The following is a 19,028-nucleotide window of genomic DNA, read 5'->3' as shown; positions in this document are numbered from 1 at the left end:
ACTTTTGTGATGCCCTCCTTAACTACCACTTTAAGGATACCGGTACATGATTTGGCTAAATGGGATCAGGTGGGGCTTGTGGGTTTCATTAAGGGTGCAGCTACCTTTCCCCATTATTTGAGAACTGGTCAGCCTCCAGTTAACACAAAAAGCAACAGATGGGGTTGATATAAATCAATCCCCATGGTGCACTTTATCTCAAAATAAAGTTGTCAGGATTTCTTTGCTGTGCATTAATAATGCATACTTCCAGCAACTACCCCCTCTTTGAGCTATCCCTCCATTTGCCAAATGAGCCCTGCCCCATTGAACTACCCCCTCCCTCATAAGCACAGCTCCCCCACCTCATATCTCTGACTCCTCTCACTCATGCTTTCTTTCTTTCTGTCTAGGATCTCTAGATCATGACGTTTGTAAAGTTTCCCAAATTAGTTCAAGTACTGTACTCCCATATGCTTGCTCTCTCTGCCAGTGCAGCTTCACCTAATAACCCTTTTGATGTACTTGTTCAACTCTCAGCTTCTTTAGTGCAGACACAAGACACCCCAACCTCCCTCTTGAAGCTTAGAAGACTCCCTGCAGTTGAATACACAGGAGCCTCTTCCCCTTTTGCACTTAACAGAACACCCCATGCAGTGCGCCCATTGATCAACATGCCCTGTTCCCCGCTTCCTTCTTTGAAAGCCACCCCCAGGCCACGATCCCAGACACACACTTTAGCCTGCTCCATGCAAAAGCATCCCCAAGCCATGGGACCCTTGATGCACAAATTGACCCTTGATGTTTTTCTCCCCCGATGATGCCCAAACCATCTCTCGTCCTGCAGCGATCCTCACGAATAAAAAACGACCCCCAGGCCACGATCCGGCCCATACATAGACATGAGTACTTCGCTTCTCTGATGCCAAGACTCTTACAAGCCACGGTGCCTTCACTGCACAGCGATCCCTCCCTCTATAAAATATAAAAGGTCCCACTTCTTACACATCCTCCTGACGCACCACTCTTCTCACTTGAGTAAGAGACGCCCCTCTTGCAACGACCTCCTTGTTGCAAAGACAAGACACCCTCCCTCAGCCCACGACCCTTGATGCACAGAGGATTCTCACCCTCTACCTGATGCACGGGACCAAGATTCCCTTAATGCCAAAGCATCCCTATGCAAGGCTCCCTCTGAAAGCCACAGGTCCTCCCACCCTGCAAGAACTCCACTGATGCGTAAAATGCCCTTCTCTGTCTTCGCCTCATTCCCTCACGCACTACAAAGTTTAACACACACAACACATGCTGGCATCCTATTTCCCTCCCCCCTCCCTTGGCTCCGCCCCCACACTATCGCCCCACCCCGTGTTTTTAGCCCCTCCTTGCGCTGACCTACCCCCTCCCTCCCCCCACCTTTTCTCACCACCACCACATTCCCCCCTCCCATCCGTGCAAATCTCGCGAGACAATACGCGCTTTCACAAGTGTCTTTTTTTTTATTTTTGCACCAATCGATCCGGGGGCCGGGCTTAAAAAAAATTACTAAGTAAAGGGGGGCGGGGGAGAGGGGGGTGCATAGACAAAAGGGAGAGGGGGAGAAAAAGTGAAAGGTGGGGGGCTGCCCCGCCCCCATTGATCGCAACTTGCAAAAAAAACCCTATACACACCTGAGTGGCTTTTTTTTTGTAAGCCCCCCTCCCCCTATATCACCCACCCACTCTCCTTCCCTTTCTCTCTAATCAGTCCCTGGGGGGAGGGGCCCTTGAGCCTCCCGGGGGCGAAGCCATCTCTGCCGGGCGCGGAGGCTACGCGAGGCCGAGGATTTTGCGGCCTGCACCCCTCTCGGTCTCCACTAAGAAGGCGCCGCCGCAGCTGCTGCCCCCCCTCCCTGCGGTCCCTCCCTCCCCATCTTCTCCTTGTCGCCAAAAGGCCCCGCGGGTAGGAGTGGAGCCCAGCCGAGCCACCACAGGTGAGACCGAGTCCCGTGTTTCCCTCCCCCGTTCCCACGTTGCTGTTGGGGGAAAAGACTCCCTTCTCTCCGTCGTCCTCCAAGGCCGCGCCGGGTGAGGAGGAGGCCGGTTTCTTTGCCTCCCTCCCAGGCCCCGAGGCTCGGGTAAGAGATGCCCCTGAAACTGCCGAGGCAGCCCTCTGGGGTGGGTGTGTTTTGTCTTTCTCTTTCTCGGGGCAGGGGTGTGGAGGCCTTCGTGCTGCGGCGGGGGTGCCTGCCTGCCATCCCCACCCCTCGATTGCTGTAGGAACACTTTGCGGGTTCTCGGTCTCCTTCCGTGTAGGCCTCGGAGGCCCACCCTGCCCCCCGCCGTTGGTTGCTGTAGTCACTTGTGGAGGAAGAGGGGGGAGCCTACCCCCCATCTGTAGGCCTCGGGAAAGGGGCCTAGGTTGCTATGGTAACGTGGTGGGGGAACCCACACACTCGGGGATGTGTACATGGAGGCCTTGGACGATGGGGAGGGGGGAGTCAGTTTCTCGGCTTTCTGTGGTGTTAAAGGAAACCCCCAAAACACCTGTCGGGGGTTCGTTTTTATTACTATTATCCAGTGCGGCGGGGGTGGGGGGCTGATCTGTGCATATGGCAACGAGACTTGCTGCCTGCTGTGTAGGCCTCGGGGCAGGCCTGCTTTGCTAAGTTAAATGGGGTGCGTCTAAGGCCTTAAAGGGGGCGAGTTGTGGGGAGCGGGGGGGAGGGGCGAGCGCCAGAGTTGTTGCTATGGGGACGTTCTGGTCAGTTAGGGAGGGGAGAAGAGCTGCCCCCCTACGACTGTAGGCCGCGGGGGGAGGAGAAACGTGGGTTGCCATGGTATCGTTCTGTGGGAGGGGGTGGGGGTCGCGCGCGCGCCCCACATCGCGAGTGAACGGGGGTGTGTCGGAAGAAGGCACCGGCAGGGCCTAGTCCCAGGGGTTGGATCCTCGGCCTGGGCGTATGGGAATTTTCGAGTGTGTGTTGTGGGGAGGGGAGAGTGAGATGGCAGCGATCTCGAGGGAGGGGTGGCCAGCACGGGTGGGAGACGCCACAGCTGGAATTTTGGGTAGGTTTTTTTTTCTAGGGAGGTGGTTGAGGGGTTGCATGGGGGGGGGGGATTCCTGATCTGCCACTCCCCACTTGCAGGGTATCATGGGTGACTTCCATTTATTCCCAAGAACAAGTGGAGAGAACTGGGGAGGTGACTATTGACTTTAACATCTGGGTGCTTCTATCTCATGGTAGCTTGTCTCTGTAGAGAACACTTTGTGAGATGGGGGATACATCACCTCTCGTTTTAAAGTGGGTTAATTCTAATGTGTAATTCTAATGTTCCCTTTAAAATGTAGGAGCATCTCTTGGGAAGCCTGAGGGTTGGCATGGAGGTTACAAAAGAGAAGTAAATTTGCTCTTGAGGACAGTAGAGATTGTTCTCACAGGTCATTCTGAAAGCCAAATAGACATGGGGTCTCTACTACTTTAATTCAAAGTTAGTGGGGCAGCTTGCAGATGTTAGGCTTAAAAATGGAGGGTGGGTTATGCATTTTTTAATAATTCCATATAGGTGAATAAACTGCTTCCTCTGCCATCACTCCCCTCAAACACAAATCAGAGTCTTAGCTTGAGATTCTCAATTCCCACTTCAGGGAATTCCACATGCCTTGGGAGAGAAGAGATCAGATGTCTGTTTAAAACATACACACATGCTTTTCTCAGATGCCAGCCAATTTTGTGGGGTTCAGAAGTCCCTGGGGTGACAACTCAAATGCTTCTGATGATTCCACCAATGTTAAGGTCTCCCCTGTTTGTTCTTTTGTAACTTATTGAGCTTTAACTTTTAGTTACAGAAACAAGAGGCTTTTAATCAGTTTCTGCAGCTTGTTGGGTTCAGCAGCCTTGTTGGGGGATTTAGGAATAGGTATGTGTTTTCAATTAGAACCATTCTTTTCTGTTGCAGTCACCCTGACCCTAAACACACTTATTTGGAAGTCCCGTTACTTGCAGTAGAACTTATCAAAGCAAAGCATGGTGAAGCTTGTAGCCTAGTTGGAAGAAGAACATCCCATGAATGTCACCAGCAATACACAAGTGTGGTCATTTTACTATTATAGGTCAGGTTGATGCTTTGCTTTTGACTGGCCGGGAAAATGCTACTGATGCCATTTCTTGCCTATCAGTCTTCTAGAGGAGTAGTGATGAGAACAAAATGGAGAGCAAACACAATTGGGGTGATGTCAGTGTGTGTTTCTCTTTCTAAAGGGCATCTGCTGCCCTTCAGGAATATTCCTTGTCATGTGCTTTTTATGCAGAATGATTCAGTACTTTGTATTTTAGTTGGGGAAATGAAAGTAGTACTTCTGGGAACAATGCATTTGGGAAGATGTGAATAATAAGGCCAGATGAACTTTTTTCCATTAAATTCTGCTAAAAGCCTCCTGTTCAAGTTGTATGAGGCAAGTGGAAACTATTTGGGGATACTTCGTACTTCCCATGCTTCCTTGTTTTTAAAAATCCTAATAGCCTCTTGATTCCACCTTTGTGTGTGTTGGTATCCTTCAGGAATGTGGATCTGTCTGGGACATTGTTTAAGGAAAATGAGGAGGAGAAAATTATCCTTTTCTTGTTACTGCTTCCAATCCATTCATGTTTTATTTGTGGCATTTTTAACTTTGTAGCGCTTTGGAGGGTTGACTAGGAACTGTAGCATGCAGGAATGTATGGTGAAGGCCCTACTGTACAGTGAGGAGTGGTGATTTTTGTCCACGAATGCCTATGTATTTCTGAGGTTTCAAAAAGGAAATGGGAGTGAAAAAAGGTTGAAATGTTTGCTCGGCTTCACTAGTACTTATTTTGATTGTGCTGTCTGTTTAAACACTGTGCTTCAGTTTGTTGTGTATGCTTGCTATGTTCAGTTCATTGTGGACACAATATTGATAACTGGCTGCAGAGGAGAGTGACTAAATGGGGATTCACACAAACGCTATAAACTGCTGCTATTTTTCTGTGCAGGTAAAACCTGTGCAGGCCTACCTCATACTAGCACAAACAACCTGTTGCAGGGCTGCACAGCTTCAGTCCTCCAATTGTTTTTAGACTAGAACTCCCATCATCCCCAGCCACGGTTGCCGGTAGTTGGGGGTTATGGAAGTAGTAATCCAACATCAGTCAGAGGGCCAAAGTTGTTCAGCCCTGGCGTATTGCATCAGTGAAAGGTAACCTACGTGATAACATGTGATAACATGCCTCGGAAAACACAGATAAGGCTGCTTTTCAGTATTGTGCTGATAAATTGTCATTCACGTCAAGTGAGAAGGAATGGGTTGAGCTGGGTGACCACCTTAAGAAGGCTGACTTAGTCTGAAAGTTGTCCTTGCATGTGTAGAGGAAATACAGCATGGTAGTCTGTAAATCCATCCAAAAACTTTTCTTTGTATGTTCCATCTCTTAAAATGTATGAGATAATGAATGTACAATAACTGGAGATGCACTTGCTGCTGCTAAGAATGGATAGCTGAACAAAATTTAAAAGTTGTTTCTAAATTGCTCATTCATTGTGTGTTAGCAGAACTTTACCACTGTTGGAATCGTCATTGAAGGGGAGCTCAGCAGTGCTGTCTAGAAAGGCTTGTTTCATTTTAAAAGAACCAAGAGGTCTCCGGTAGGGAGCCCCATCTGGTGGGCTATGGTGGGGAGATTGATATAGGGGTTTGAACCCTCCATTCCTTTTAGTTGTATGATTTTGAATAAAGAACCTAGAGTGCCAAGGGGTTTGTACCAGATGAAAAGGAATGGTGGAGGGGCATCAGAAGAAGGCTGATTGGCTGGCATATCTGTGTTCAGGGGTAGAGAAGGATCCATCAGCAAACTGGAGGGACAGGCAAGATTGGTGAAACAGCTGCCAGATCCAGTATCTCCAATGCAGAAGAGAATGGAATTATAATAATTTCTCCTGGTGGCAAAGGCTGTCCCTGGGTCTTGTTCCCATTCAATGTCAAGTGTCATTAAATAGTGGCAGATGGACAAGTAATTTTGGGCTGCCTATGGAAATGCATTTTAATACTTGCATAGAGAGTGAGGTAGCCTCAGCATTGTTCATGAGATAAAGATCATTTTGGCATCAAACAAGTCCTTTGAAAATGAACTTTCCCATTTCTCATGTGTGCTATAGAAGAAGGCATCAATGCTACATTTAATTTTAAGGGGGTGGATGAGTGAGTGTGTGTGTAACACAGTCAACATAGAAACCTCTCAGTATGTCAGCATCAGGCAAAGTAGGTTATTTCTGGAGTACCCTAGCAATAACTACACAACTTTTGTCACTGCTTTTCTATTACTATCTCAGCTTCTTTATTCTTGATAGGGTGTATTAAAGTTCTTGACCTGTAATCTTTTGGAGTGGGAATTGGGTAGAAAAGCACTCTCAAACTGTTCTTTCTGACAAGGTGGAGAGGGATAACTAAATTACATTTGACTGTATGAGGAGGGAGAAATGAGCACTATTTGGGTTTTTTCATTTGCTAAATCTCAACCAAGGATTAACTGAAATTCTTTGAGAAGGAAAAAATGAGTGCTACCTTGATAGGTATAGTTCTGATGGTAATTATACCACTTAAAATGACAATATTTTAATGCTACACACCACTTTTTGTGTGGTTGGTCAGCTCTATTTACAATCAGAGATATGGCAAGCTGTAAGAGTGCTTCATATTCTTATGGTCTGTTGTCTTTTTGTTAACAGATATGATGGAAGAATTGCATAGCCTGGATCCGCGGCGACAAGAACTACTGGAGGCCAGGTTCACCGGAGCAGGTGTTGCAAAGGTTAGTATGAGCATGGGCATGTAATCAATTTTTTAAAGCTCTGTGCATTAGTAACAGTGTCTTATTAGAAGTCCAGGTGGACTGTAAGAATCTTCAGTGTCAGCTTTTGCTGTGTGTGTCTCTTTAATGTTGCTAACCTTCATGGTGGTGGGAGAAAGCTACCAAAACATGATGTCTGTGTAACAATGTTTGGAAACAGAATTCCTACAAAAATAACCTCAAATCTCATGATGTCTAAAGCCAGTTTTGGTTTTTATATGTAAAACTCATTATTTCTGAGCAGCGTAATGCTTTCTGTCAGCTGGGAAGTGTGGCAAGTTCCCTTGCTCCAGTTTTTTCCTTTATAGCATTCATTCTTCTGGCTAAAAACTAAGATCTCTTTTCTGCCCTCATATTTGCAAGATCTGTCTCCTGTGTTTAGTATAGTTCATCACCTATTTAGGTTCTCTCATTGGTTTGGGATTTTCTGGGCCTGTTCGCTCTGTTTTATGCCAGTCAACTTGGTGATTCTTCTTGGTTGCCCAATCATTGTTGCTTTTGTTTTCCCCAAGATTTTGTTTTCCCCAAGATTCAGGTAGTGTCACCTTTCTCATGTATCTATCCATCCTCTCTATTTAAACTAGTGATTTTAGGTATCACACACATTCAGAATCCAGTTTTACTCTGTTCTTTCTCATATTTCTGCTGTTCTCTCTGTAGTCTTCACTTGGATGTCATGTAGTCATCTGAAATGCAGTTCTAACAACTGGTTTTCTCTGGATACTACCTCAGCCTTCTCTTATTTCACTTCCTCTCACAACGTTAGCAATGTCTTGTCTCCTCTTCTTTTTCCACCCTGGGCCTGGTTCAGGCAAAATCATTGCTAGCCTTATTTTCACTTTCTCATACAGTCAGTACTCTTTATGGCCTATTATATGGGTAGCTCATTTCTTTTTCTGTTCAATATAAGCTTTTTCTCACCATTTTAAATCTTGGTATGCTTTAGAGCCTCCTTGCTTGTCTTTGTTATCTACTCTTCTGCATGTCTCCTTCATTCCTCAAGACTCTTCTCATTAATCCTCAAATATCTTCATTTATTCATCTTTGGTTGCTTGCTTCCTTTTTACCTTCTGCCATTCATCATTCTTTTTTGCTCTTTTCTCCACCACCACCACCACCCCTTTTTTTCTTCTTGTTTTAATAGATTGAGAACTTTGGGCAAGGGTTTCTTTCTTTATAATTTTGAACAGTGCCTAATGCCCTTTTAGATACTAATTAAAATATGTACATCCGTGTGGAAACCTTACCACTAATGGATCTTAAAAGCATGTGCAAATAGGACTTTGATGATGTGACAATCCTTTTTAAATAGTGCAGAGATTTTGGAAGTATTTGTTCTTGTTAGAAAACATTGTACAAATTGGATCAGGGAAAGCGAATATGACAAGTCTGTGCTAACTAAATTTGATTGGCAAGATGTATTTTCATTAATCTGTGACATTGGGGAGGGTCTAGTATTTTTCTGGCATGTTTAATGATTGAGAAAGTGAGGGTAGGGTACAGTGTTCTCTAGTGAGCCAGCGTGGTGTAGTGGAATGCAGGACTAGGACCGGGGAGACCCGAGTTCAAATCCCCATTCAGCCATGATACTTGCTGGGTGACTCTGGGCCAATCACTTCTCTCTCAGCCTAACGTACTTCACAGGGTTGTTGTGAGGAGAAACTTAAGAATGTAGTACACCGCTCTGGGCTCCTTGGAGGAAGAGCGGGATATAAATGTAAATAATAATAATACCTGTAACAGAATATCCCAGATGTTGTTGACTACAACTCCCAGCATCCTTACTCAAAATCCTCCTGTAGCTAGGGATTCTGGGAGCTGTAGTCACCCTCTTACAGGGAACATTAGTTGGGTGTTCTATATAGTGTGTTAAAGGTTAAGCACTATGACTACTCTGAGAGAGATCCAGATTTGAAAGCTAGAATTTCTGAAATACTGGTGGTAGGTCTGGTTTTTTGGTTTTTTTTCTCACCAAGCAACATAACCATGAAAATTGATCCATAAATCTGCCAGCCCAAGACCACTGTGTTCAGAAAAATATACTCCATTTTGTGGGATGAGAATTGAAAAGTCCAGACTTCATTATTGTTGATTTGTGCCCTTGTGTCTCTTAGTAACAATAGCTGCTAGAGGACTAGAAATTCTGAGATCCAGTGAGTTTGATGATGTCCCTCAAAAGAATATGCAATATCCATTTGGACTGTCAGATGAGCTTCCTACATGGGAACGTCAGTACTTCTAAAAAGAGCTATTGGTCTGCTCCAGTTTTGTACAGGTGGATTCATATATGGCAGGGGAGGGCAATCTTGACCCTCTGGCTGTTGTTGAATTGCAACTCACATCATCTCCAGCCACAATACATTGTGGCTAAGGATGATGGGAGTTGTAATTATAATGGAGAACAAATTGACTTGTATTTTTAATTTGCATTATATCAAGATTAAGGTATGCACACTATTCAGTGAATTAATATACAAGAGTATAAACTGCCATACATAATCCAAAGCAGCAGAAGCACAGTATTGCTTGAAGCTTCATGTTTCTATATAGTGTTTTAAAAACAGAATACTAATTTCTTTATCTTTAACGTGATCTCTAATGTATCCATAATCCTGGGTTCTGTGCCTGCACAGGACCTCGCGGGTAGAATGCTCGATCTCCTTGTGGCGCTCAAAGTGCATCATGCGCTTAGCACAACCGTTTATTTAGTGGTTAGAGCAACAACTCCCTGTTCCTTTCCGATTGCCTTAGCATTGGCCTTGTTGAACTCAGTTCTGTAAGAAAAGCTTACAAAAAAGCTTTTTGTAAAAAACAAAGTTTTTTCTGATTGATTGGTGTTGGATTTTTGGACTGTTTCTGGTGTCTCATTGCTGTTTGTTCACATGCACAGTCTTTCAAATCTTAGTACTTTTCTGTTGATCTATGTACTGGTTTCCGTTTCTTTGCAACTACTACTAATAATTAGTAGTTGGCATAATAATTAAACTTGGCATAATAATTAAAATTGCCAGCAAGTTCTATAGGGCAGGTCATTATATTCCTTGAATATTTCAAAAGGCACTATGGTATTGTGGAAGCATTGTGCTTTCTTCATCATCTTTTTAGAAAAAGTCTGCCTGTTGTCAGGCCCTCTGAACGTATATGGATGTCTCCAGATCCAAAGTCCAGGACACAATCAGGCATGATAATCTGAAAGCAATAGCTGTGCGGTTGTACATGTCCTACATATGAGTAACCAGATCATTGAGAACAGGCCTATGCACAGTTTGTGAAGAACTGTTCTTCATATTTGAATTCTGACCTCTGACTTTTCAAAGCTTCATCTAGGGTGCCCCCTAAATAATCTTTTGGTTGTGATCCCAGAGAGCAGTGTGACTAGCTGCACACAGGCAATTGGGTTTATAACTGTCCCCTTTCAAACAGGAGCGCTTTTTGTTGCATTGCAACCTGACTTTGAAACATATTTAAGAGTGGTGTTATGATGCAGGACAGAGGGCTGCTGTTTGCAAGAGAGGTCAGAAGCATCACTGTACATGTGCAAGCCCTTGCATAAGCCTAAAGAGGTTATCTGGACTGTAACCCCGATGCACCATCTCAAAATGTTCACTTGTTTAGATTTTTCCCCTACCTCTGCAACCATAGGAGCTCTTTCTCTCTCTTTTTAGAGTGTTCAGATTTGATGGGCAGTGTATGTAGTTCTGTTCTCTATGTGATCATAGCTAAGCAGACTTCCTCTTTAAGCGTGCAGATAGGACTTGGTAGTTCTGAGGGAATATTGCTGGTGATTAGGACTGCTATTTGTAACGCGACATGTACACATGATGAGATGGCAACCCAGAGATGGAGATTCCTATTTTTCCCAGCCTGCTGCATCCTTGAAAGGCATGGAACCCCAGTTCCTATGTTTTCAGCATAGATATGGTTGACGTACATCCCTTCTCCCCTTCCTGTCTGCTGCGTGTATGATAGGTATGCTAGCAGGTATACCCAACATAGTACTAGGATGCCAGTGTCTTGGGTTACCTCTGTGGCTCCAGAAACACTTGCATCAGGGCTTCCCCAACTGTAAAGCAGACCTAAGAAAGTATAACACAAGATGTATTCATTCTGAACTTGTAGACTTTGATTAGTGCTATATGTAATTTGGGAAATGCTTCCAAATCTTTCTGCATCCCATGCTAAAAATGTACATGGAAGAAAACTCCACACCTGTGCAAATAAACCTGCAGCTAACTAGTCTTAATAGAATTTACTACTTGGCACTTCATTCAGCAACTAGTTGAGAATTTTCTAAATGCATCAAAGGAGGAGAAGATGGCTTGTGGGCTGACTGAAAAGTGATGTAACAAGTCTGCATGAGTGTATAGTATGCTCTTATGGTTGGATACAACCTCCTCCAAATGCATACAAAGGCAGTTTGCCTATTGGTGATAACATTCTTCTCTTCCTTCCCTCTGCACCAGGGTCCATTAAACAGTGAATCTTCCAATCAGAGTTTGTGCAGTGTGGGCTCTCTAAGTGACAAGGAGTTGGAGGTAAGTGAACCTGTTTAACACACACCCTGAGCCTCAGCCAATCTTAGGAGTCAAACCAGAAGAGTGTAGTAAGGGAAAGTGGGAAGCATTTTCTTCTGGAAGATGTCTATAGAGGGAGTTGTGCACCACATGCTGGTGTCCACATGAAAAATGGTTTATCACTGGCAAACATTCCCTTCATTGACAGTATAATCTTGCCTCTGATATGAGAAGGCTATCAGAGCAAAAATGTTCAGGTTATCAAGACTGGTTGCCTTTGTGAAAATAGTTACATGTATGTATTTCAGCAGGGAAAAATAGACCCACTTTTTGAGCTGTTTAGTTTGCTCTGTTACAAATAACCTCCATTAAAAAAGGATCTAAAAATCACAAATCATTAAACCTTCAGTGAGGGGAAAACCAGTGATCTTAATTCTCAAATGCTTTGAAGACTTTGCTAAACAGAACTAATTCATGTTAGCCCAGTACTAGATGTTAGTGAGCATATAGTAGCCACTGATCAGTAGCCCTTAAATTACTGGGGCGTAGCTATAATTGAACAAGGCAGGACACATATCCCTGGCCCTGATGGAGCGAGGGATGCCAGCTGGACAACAGCTCACTCTTTGCTCTCCCTCTTCTGCTTCCCCAGCTCACTGGCACATTGGCACACTACTAGCTCCTGATCAGAGAACTCACCTCAGCTTTGAAGAGAGAGGAGTCCTCTCCAGGAGTGGGGTGGGAAGAATGTCAGGCAACATTCCCCACCTCTTCCTATTCTCCTCCTTATTGCTTGGCTAGTGTGTAGGTTCAGCCGCGCACCCCCCCCCCCCCCCGCCACACACACCTTATTGACAGGCTCAAGAGCGAGGGAACTGTCACTGAGCATCAGCCAGCTAGTTACAAGGAGAGCAGGAGGGAGAAATGCTGCCTGACACTCCTCCCATTCCTTCTGGAAGTCCCCCTCACAAAAACATTCCTTAGCAACTGAAATCAGTTTACTCTTAAATTCTCGGGTGAAATTTTGGACTCTTGTTTCCTGTGGAAAACCTTGACACTGTATGAGTGTGAATGAGTGTGTTTGATTGATTTTGAGGCTGTAGGAATTTTTCTATTCCTGACTTTCCCCAGTACCCAGATCTAGCTGTGGGTTTATTGGGTCCTGACCAGCTTTTTTGCCCACTGTCCAGAAAAATGAAGCAAATTCCAGGGATCAAATTAGCTTTTTATTTGAGTTACAGAGGAAATAAGGTAGAAGAGCTAATCTGAAAAGTTTAAACATATTAAAATAATTCAGTAGGCGTATCACCAAATAAGTTGAATCAGTCTGCAAAGCTTTCTCAGCAACACACAGGATAGAACTCAAAAATAGGAGATTCAATGGAAATCAAAAGGAAAATCTCAGAATTATAGATCTTAAAGCCTGGAGCTACAGAAAAATCAAAATAAGAAATCTTACTATAGCTAGGGCTTAAAGCCCAAAGTTATGGACAAGATTTTTTTTAAAGGTGCACACAAGTTAGAAAATCATAAGCAGTCAACAAGGAAAAAATCTCATAAAATCTATCAGTGATCCAAACTTTTATAATCCCTTATCATAAAGGAGTGTCTTTCCCTCCCAAGAGGATGGCTTGGAGTACTTGTTAAGTTCTGATAGGCCACGTCTAATTACAGGGTACCACCCATCTTGATTAGAAAGACATCAGTTTCGAATAATTAGGTATTGATAGATACTGCCTTGTGTGCAAAAATCATGAATTGCTAATTTACATAGCTTGTATAGTTGGATTATATGACCTCACTGCGGTTTTGTACATTTGAACACTCCCACTTGTAGTTTGTTCATTAGAACATAAGCCATCTTACAATAACAAATTTGCTTACATGTTCTAATGTATCTGACCATGTATCTGGTACATGGTGACCTAAAGCCAGCTCCAGCTTTCCCACCTTCTGCCAAGAATTCTCTCAGCACATAGCTGGTGCAACAATCAGCAAGCTACAAGTCTGTATAAAGTTCAAACAGAATCAGATCAAATTGATATATGAATCCATGGTTAAAAAGCATAGAAGCCCTTGTGTGATAAAGGATTGAAATATTATGAATACATATGGTATACATATATGCATATATGTTTATGTGGAAAAGTGCAAGCCCCCTGCTCCTTCAAGGCGATGATAGCAAGTATACATGTTTAAAAGTGTTTGAGTGAGGAGAATGCACACATGTAAGTGTGTGAAAGTGTCTGCATGTGTGGCGGGTGTGTATTATTTGCACAGGTACGAGAGAGGGGTTGTGCCAAGAATGTTTTGTGTTTTTCACCATGTCCTTACAGTTCTTCTGTAGCAAAGACATGGGGGAGGGAGTGCAGAAAGAGAAGAAATCAGGGCAGGGGCCCATCTTCCCTTTTTGTCCAAGTTATACAGATACTGAAATAGTGACACGCACAAGCTATTTACAAGCTCTGTTGAAGAGCTGTAGACAATCTAATCTTTGGATGTCTTGGTGTGTCCTTAAAACCTGCGATGTCGATAGAAATTGTTTTGGGATTTTTCCCCCCTCTTTCCCTTTAAGACTCCGGAAAAAAAACAGAATGACCAGCGCAACAGGAAGAGGAAAGCGGAACCCTTTGAGACCACTCAAGGTAACCTGTGTTCCAGGCCCTCTAATTAGGATCTCCAAACATGCAGTAATGAGTCCAGTTGTTAGAGAATTTTCTTGTCCCCTGAGAATGTGCATCTGTCTCTAGAGTGTGTCAGGCAGCTTGTTATGATCCTGGCGTTTGTGTTGTGCCCTGCCCTTCAGGGACAATTTGTTGTCCCCGTTATAAGAAAAACATTTTTAGCTCTGTAACAAACGTATTGTAACATTTATCTGCATTTATGTCACTGCATGTTTGTGCTGCAGTTGGGCATGGCTTCTTGAACACTTCTAGTAGTCTCAGGGAATGATCTGTCTCCCACAAATTTTCCTACTGTTTTGAACACTGAAGCACATCCATATAGGGAACATATGAAAACTGAAGCAGTCCTTAAACTCATTTTGAAGATGGTATATTGGGGATGCTAACCTAACAGAGCAGTATCAGAAATAAACTTCCTCCTCCTGTTTTTATGATTTGTCCATAACTTTGGGAAAGAGCAACCCAAATTTCCTGATCCCAAGGAACAGCAACAACATGCATGATCCTTGTGTGGGTAGACTGTGCTCATCTAGTCAATCAGAAACCATAACCCCAAATGATGCCACTTCCTCCACTGGTCCCACCATTTTTGCTCTTTATCCAGTCACTTCTCTAATTCCTTTCCTGCTCATATTACATTTCTCTTTTCTGCCTTCCTGGCTTGGAATTCCCAAAAATACTCCAGTGTGCCCACATTCTTCAGGCCCTCATGGCATGTACCCTTCTGTTGCTTTTTCCTGTTGTCTGCATGTGTCACATTTTCGCTCGGCATGCTTCTAAGAGAAAAGCGGGCAAGTCTGCAAAAGCAATCCCCTCTTTCTCTTGGGAGCCACTGCATGTAGCTCCAGAGTTGCCATTTGGTCTTTGCTGCTAATTATCACAATCCACACGACAGCTGTTTGTCTTTCAAGTCCACTCTGGCACACCACCTGAAATGAAGGAAGTGAGTCCTTCACAAAGGCAGCCCCCATTCATACATAACTTGTACACATTGCATAGCTGGCTTCCCCCTTTCAGTGTTCATGTTGTTCCCTACAATATTGTCCCATTAGCAGTGTTGATTGGCAGAGGACCAGAGTGAGCTGCAGCAGATCTCCAAGATTTGAAATGTCTCAAAATAAGCAGGCATACTCAAACCTAAGTACTATTTGGTTTCTTTCCTGTTGCAAAGCCACAGCAATTACAAGAATAAACAGACCCCAAAGCTTAATAATATTTTCAAGATGGTTGTGAAGGCTTAATGCCACATGATGACTTCTGTTTTTTTTTCTTGCAGGCAAAGTCACTCCAAGGGGACATAAAATTAGTGATTATTTTGAGGTGAGCTAACTTCATGTGTGAATAATCAAATTCTGTTCTTTCAAATCCTATGGGTGCATGTTCAGTTAGTGGCTGTAATAGCCATATAAACTTCTCAGTGGGGGCTTGCAGTCAGGCACCTTAACGTTCAGGACTACGGTGCTTCCCATCTTTTCAGGTGAGTTTGGGACAAAGTATAGGTCTTGATTCTTGCTGTCCCCTTTCATGCATATTTTGTATAACCCAGTTCCTATGCAATCTGGTGCACTTTATGAAATTTGTTCAGTGTTCTTGTGAAATCTCTGATCTGTTTTTCTCCCTCTCCTTCCTTGATTAGTTTGCTGGGGGAAGTGGTCCAGGAACAAGCCCTGGAAGAAGTGTGCCACCTGTTGCACGTTCCTCACCGCAGCATTCCTTATCAAATCCCTTACCTGTAAGTTTTCATGGTGTAGGTTTCATGTTGTGAGCAATGTGGCACCCTGAAAATTCTTTGCTTTCTTTTAAAAAGCATGTTTCTGGCATGCTTTTCTTCTAGGGGAAGCTTACATACATGCAGGTGGTTGTTCAGAAGCCCCAGGGAGTGGATATCAGTCCAAGACTTCCAGGAGTAAGGTGGTGGGACCTGAATGCCTTTTCATAATTATTCCCTGACCTTACTGCCTGTGTTCAGCACTGAGCACTGCAAATGAATATGTAGACTCTAGAAGTGCACCCACATATATGTAGCTTGTCAAAGGATGGCTGGAGCCAGAAGGGGCCAGTACTTGTCCCCAGCGTGAGTAACTGTGGGGCTGGTCTGACTATAATCTCCATAACTTTCTCTGTCTCTAAAAAAAAGAAATATGTCTGGCTTGCTTGAAAACACAAACCTTGAAAACAAAATGCAGAAATGTCTTCACAGTTTATTTGGATAGCAGAACTGGAGAAGTCTGTTCATCAAAGCCTCCGGCAGCATATCTGCCTCATACAGGACACAATGTCCTCAACAAGCCACTCTGCACATGAGGGAGTGAACTCGTGTGTACTTGCTATAACATTTGTATGCATTGATTCAAAAATGGCTAGTTCTTAACTCTCATATTGAAGATGTCCTTTTTGGATGTCATAAGGTGTGTGTGCTGCATGGTCTCCTGCCTTCCAGACAGGAAGTACTGTTAGAGAGGCATTCTATTTTCTGGGATACATGCAGAAGGATCAGCACTCTGTTGCTGTTAGAATTCTGGTTTCTCTTGAGACCCAAGCATGAAATATGGGGAAGCCAGGAGCAGGTACACTTTACTGAGGTCCAGGGCCCGTTCTAGGCTGCAAGCTATTACTCTAAGAAAATAATTGAGACTAAACTGAAGATCATGCTTGAGGGTATTGCGAGAACCTTATTTCCATAGATCTGTGAGTATATGCATGGTGTGCTGACTTTGTAAGAATTGCTGGAGCCAATCAGAAGCAGTGTTGGGAGTAGAACAAGAACAGTGAAGTACTGGCTTAGGCACTCCATGAGAAAACAAACGCATACACCACTAGAATGTTTTATTTTTACAAGTGTGCTATATGATGCATTTTCAAAAACTACGATCACAGAGTCCTTACTCCCTGCACTGATGCAGGAGGAGCCAAGAAAGTGTGGCAGCTGACAGGCAGCCATGGGGACGGACCATAATCGAAGGCATTGAAATCCCAGGGACTGTGGGAGTCAGTGATACTGATATGAATTGGAGGCCCAGGAGCTTACATAAGTTAACACTTCTGGTCTCCAGAGTGCATAGAAGAAGTGATGCTATATAGGAGGTGTCTGTGTTGTAATGCTTGGACTTTTCAATTTTGGACATTCCTTCTTAATTGGATCTAGGGCTCCTTCAAATTTTCCAACACCTGTTCAGGTTTTTTGTTTGTATCTTGTTATATCTGTGAAATAAAATAGCTTTAAAAAATACAAATCAGGTGGTTAGAAGTGTAAGTAGTCTAAACAAAGGGGACTGAAAGTAGCTAACAGACACTAGTCAGTCCTTCAGTTTTGAGGGTGGCGTGGCAGGTGGGGAGGACTGTTACAAGTTTTTGCCAGATTCGGAGAAATCTTCCTTGGCCGATGGTTTCTCCTTCCCCGTGGGTTTCTAACATACAGTGGTCCCTGCACTCCCTTTCAGTGTCAGTGTCGTTTGGTTAGCTTATTCTCAAAAGAATCATCTATTTTATTTTAGGATTCATTAATACCATTGGGAATACCAAGCATCATTAATACAATTTGCTACTCACTTAAGCAAGCAGTTGGATGACAAACAGCATTTGTTCCTCCTTAGGATAGGAAGCCTAGACGGACCCTTTTAAGGATCGCTGTGGTTGTACGATTGGGAAAGACATGAGGCAGTACTGGGTAGCAACTGGAAAGATGTGATAGGGAGGTAAAGTAGGAGGAGCAGGAACAAGCAGTGTGGGATGGAGTAGGCTTGAGGAAGTGTTCTTGGAATAATTATAAAGTGGCTGGATGCCTGTTCACTCAACATAGCTAAACTTGTAACCTCTCTTCACAAACAAGGAATTCCCAGGTGTGTTGCACCTGCTTGATTACTATATCAAGTCATTTAGGCAACACTTGTTTGGGAGGGAGGAAGATCTACTTTCCTTTCTGTTTCTACCACTGCTTACTTTCTCTTCCTTCCACCCCTTGCTGATGTTTTAAAATCATCACAGAATGAGAGAGAGACCCCAAGTCAAGGACTTCTGATCTTCCAGGTTTCCTTTCTGATTCTGCTTATTTAACTGTGCCTCCCACAGGATTATGAAATTGAAGTGTGTTTTCCACAGGTAAACTGATTACCTTCACAGGTCTGCATCAAATTGCATAGGAACTGGGTTACTTTAAAAGGGATTGAAAATAAAACTGCTAATATTATAATGCTCTTATACAAATCTATGGTGCGGCCACATTTGGCGTACTGTATACACTTCTGATCACCATGTCTCAAAAGGGCCATTGTAGAAATTTAGAAGGTGCAGAAGAGGGCAACCAAGATGAACAGAGGCCTAGAGCACCTTCCCTATGAAGCAAGGCTACAACACCTGGGGCTTTCATTTAGGAAAAAAGACTACAAGGAGACATGATAGAGGTCTACAAAATTATGCATGGTGTCGAAAGAGTGCATAGAATTTTTTCTCCCTCTCTCACAGCACTAGAACCAGGGGTCATCCCATGAAACTGATTGCCCAGAAGTTTAGGGCCAAGAAAAGGAAACACCTTTTCACACAGTGCATAATTAACCTATGGAATTATCTGCCACACAATGTGATGGCTATCAGCCTGGATAGGTTTAAAAGGGAGTTTGACAAATTCATGGAGGACAGGTCTATCAATCGCTACTAGTCTGATGCCTATAGGCCACCTCCAGCCTCCTCTAAATACCAGTTGCAGGGGAGCAATAGCAGGAGAGAGGCCATGATTTCATCTCTTGCCTGTGGGCTTCCCAGAGGCATCTGGTGGGTCACTGTGGGAAACAGGATGCTGGACTAGATGGGCCTTGAACCCTATCCAGTAGGGCTGTCCTTATGTCCTTATTTACATATAGGAAGACAGACACCCTATATTTTCTTCACTTCAGTTTTGAGAACATCTTTCTCTCCTCTGAGCTTTTTGTTTGGCATGGTTTAGATGGATGTTACAAAGCCACATACACAAGAGAGCCCCCACTCTCATCTAAAAACCAACCCCATTGGTTATCT

At 43.8% G+C, this 19,028-nt stretch overlaps 1 protein-coding gene across 7 annotated transcripts in view; it reads left to right on the top strand.

The window, feature by feature from the left end:
* Window positions 1–1,563: 1,563 nt before the first annotated feature.
* TLK2 (tousled like kinase 2) overlaps window positions 1,564–19,028 on the top strand; it is an 84,451-nt gene continuing 66,986 nt past the window's right edge. The window contains exons 1-6 of one of the 7 annotated variants that reach the window (XM_053262932.1): window positions 1,564–1,951; window positions 6,699–6,781; window positions 11,284–11,355; window positions 13,910–13,979; window positions 15,295–15,338; window positions 15,655–15,750. In XM_053262932.1, coding sequence (XP_053118907.1) covers window positions 6,701–6,781; window positions 11,284–11,355; window positions 13,910–13,979; window positions 15,295–15,338; window positions 15,655–15,750 — 363 coding nt within the window. In that variant the 5' untranslated portion in view covers window positions 1,564–1,951; window positions 6,699–6,700. The other 6 variants (XM_053262933.1, XM_053262935.1, XM_053262929.1 and 3 more) reach the window with 6 other exon arrangements.

This window comes from Hemicordylus capensis, chromosome 6 (assembly GCF_027244095.1).
Source record: "Hemicordylus capensis ecotype Gifberg chromosome 6, rHemCap1.1.pri, whole genome shotgun sequence".
NCBI classification, from domain to species: Eukaryota; Metazoa; Chordata; class Lepidosauria; order Squamata; family Cordylidae; genus Hemicordylus; species Hemicordylus capensis.
The sequence above is the reverse complement of the archived record's forward strand: the minus strand, read 5'-3'. Positions and strand labels throughout refer to the sequence as shown.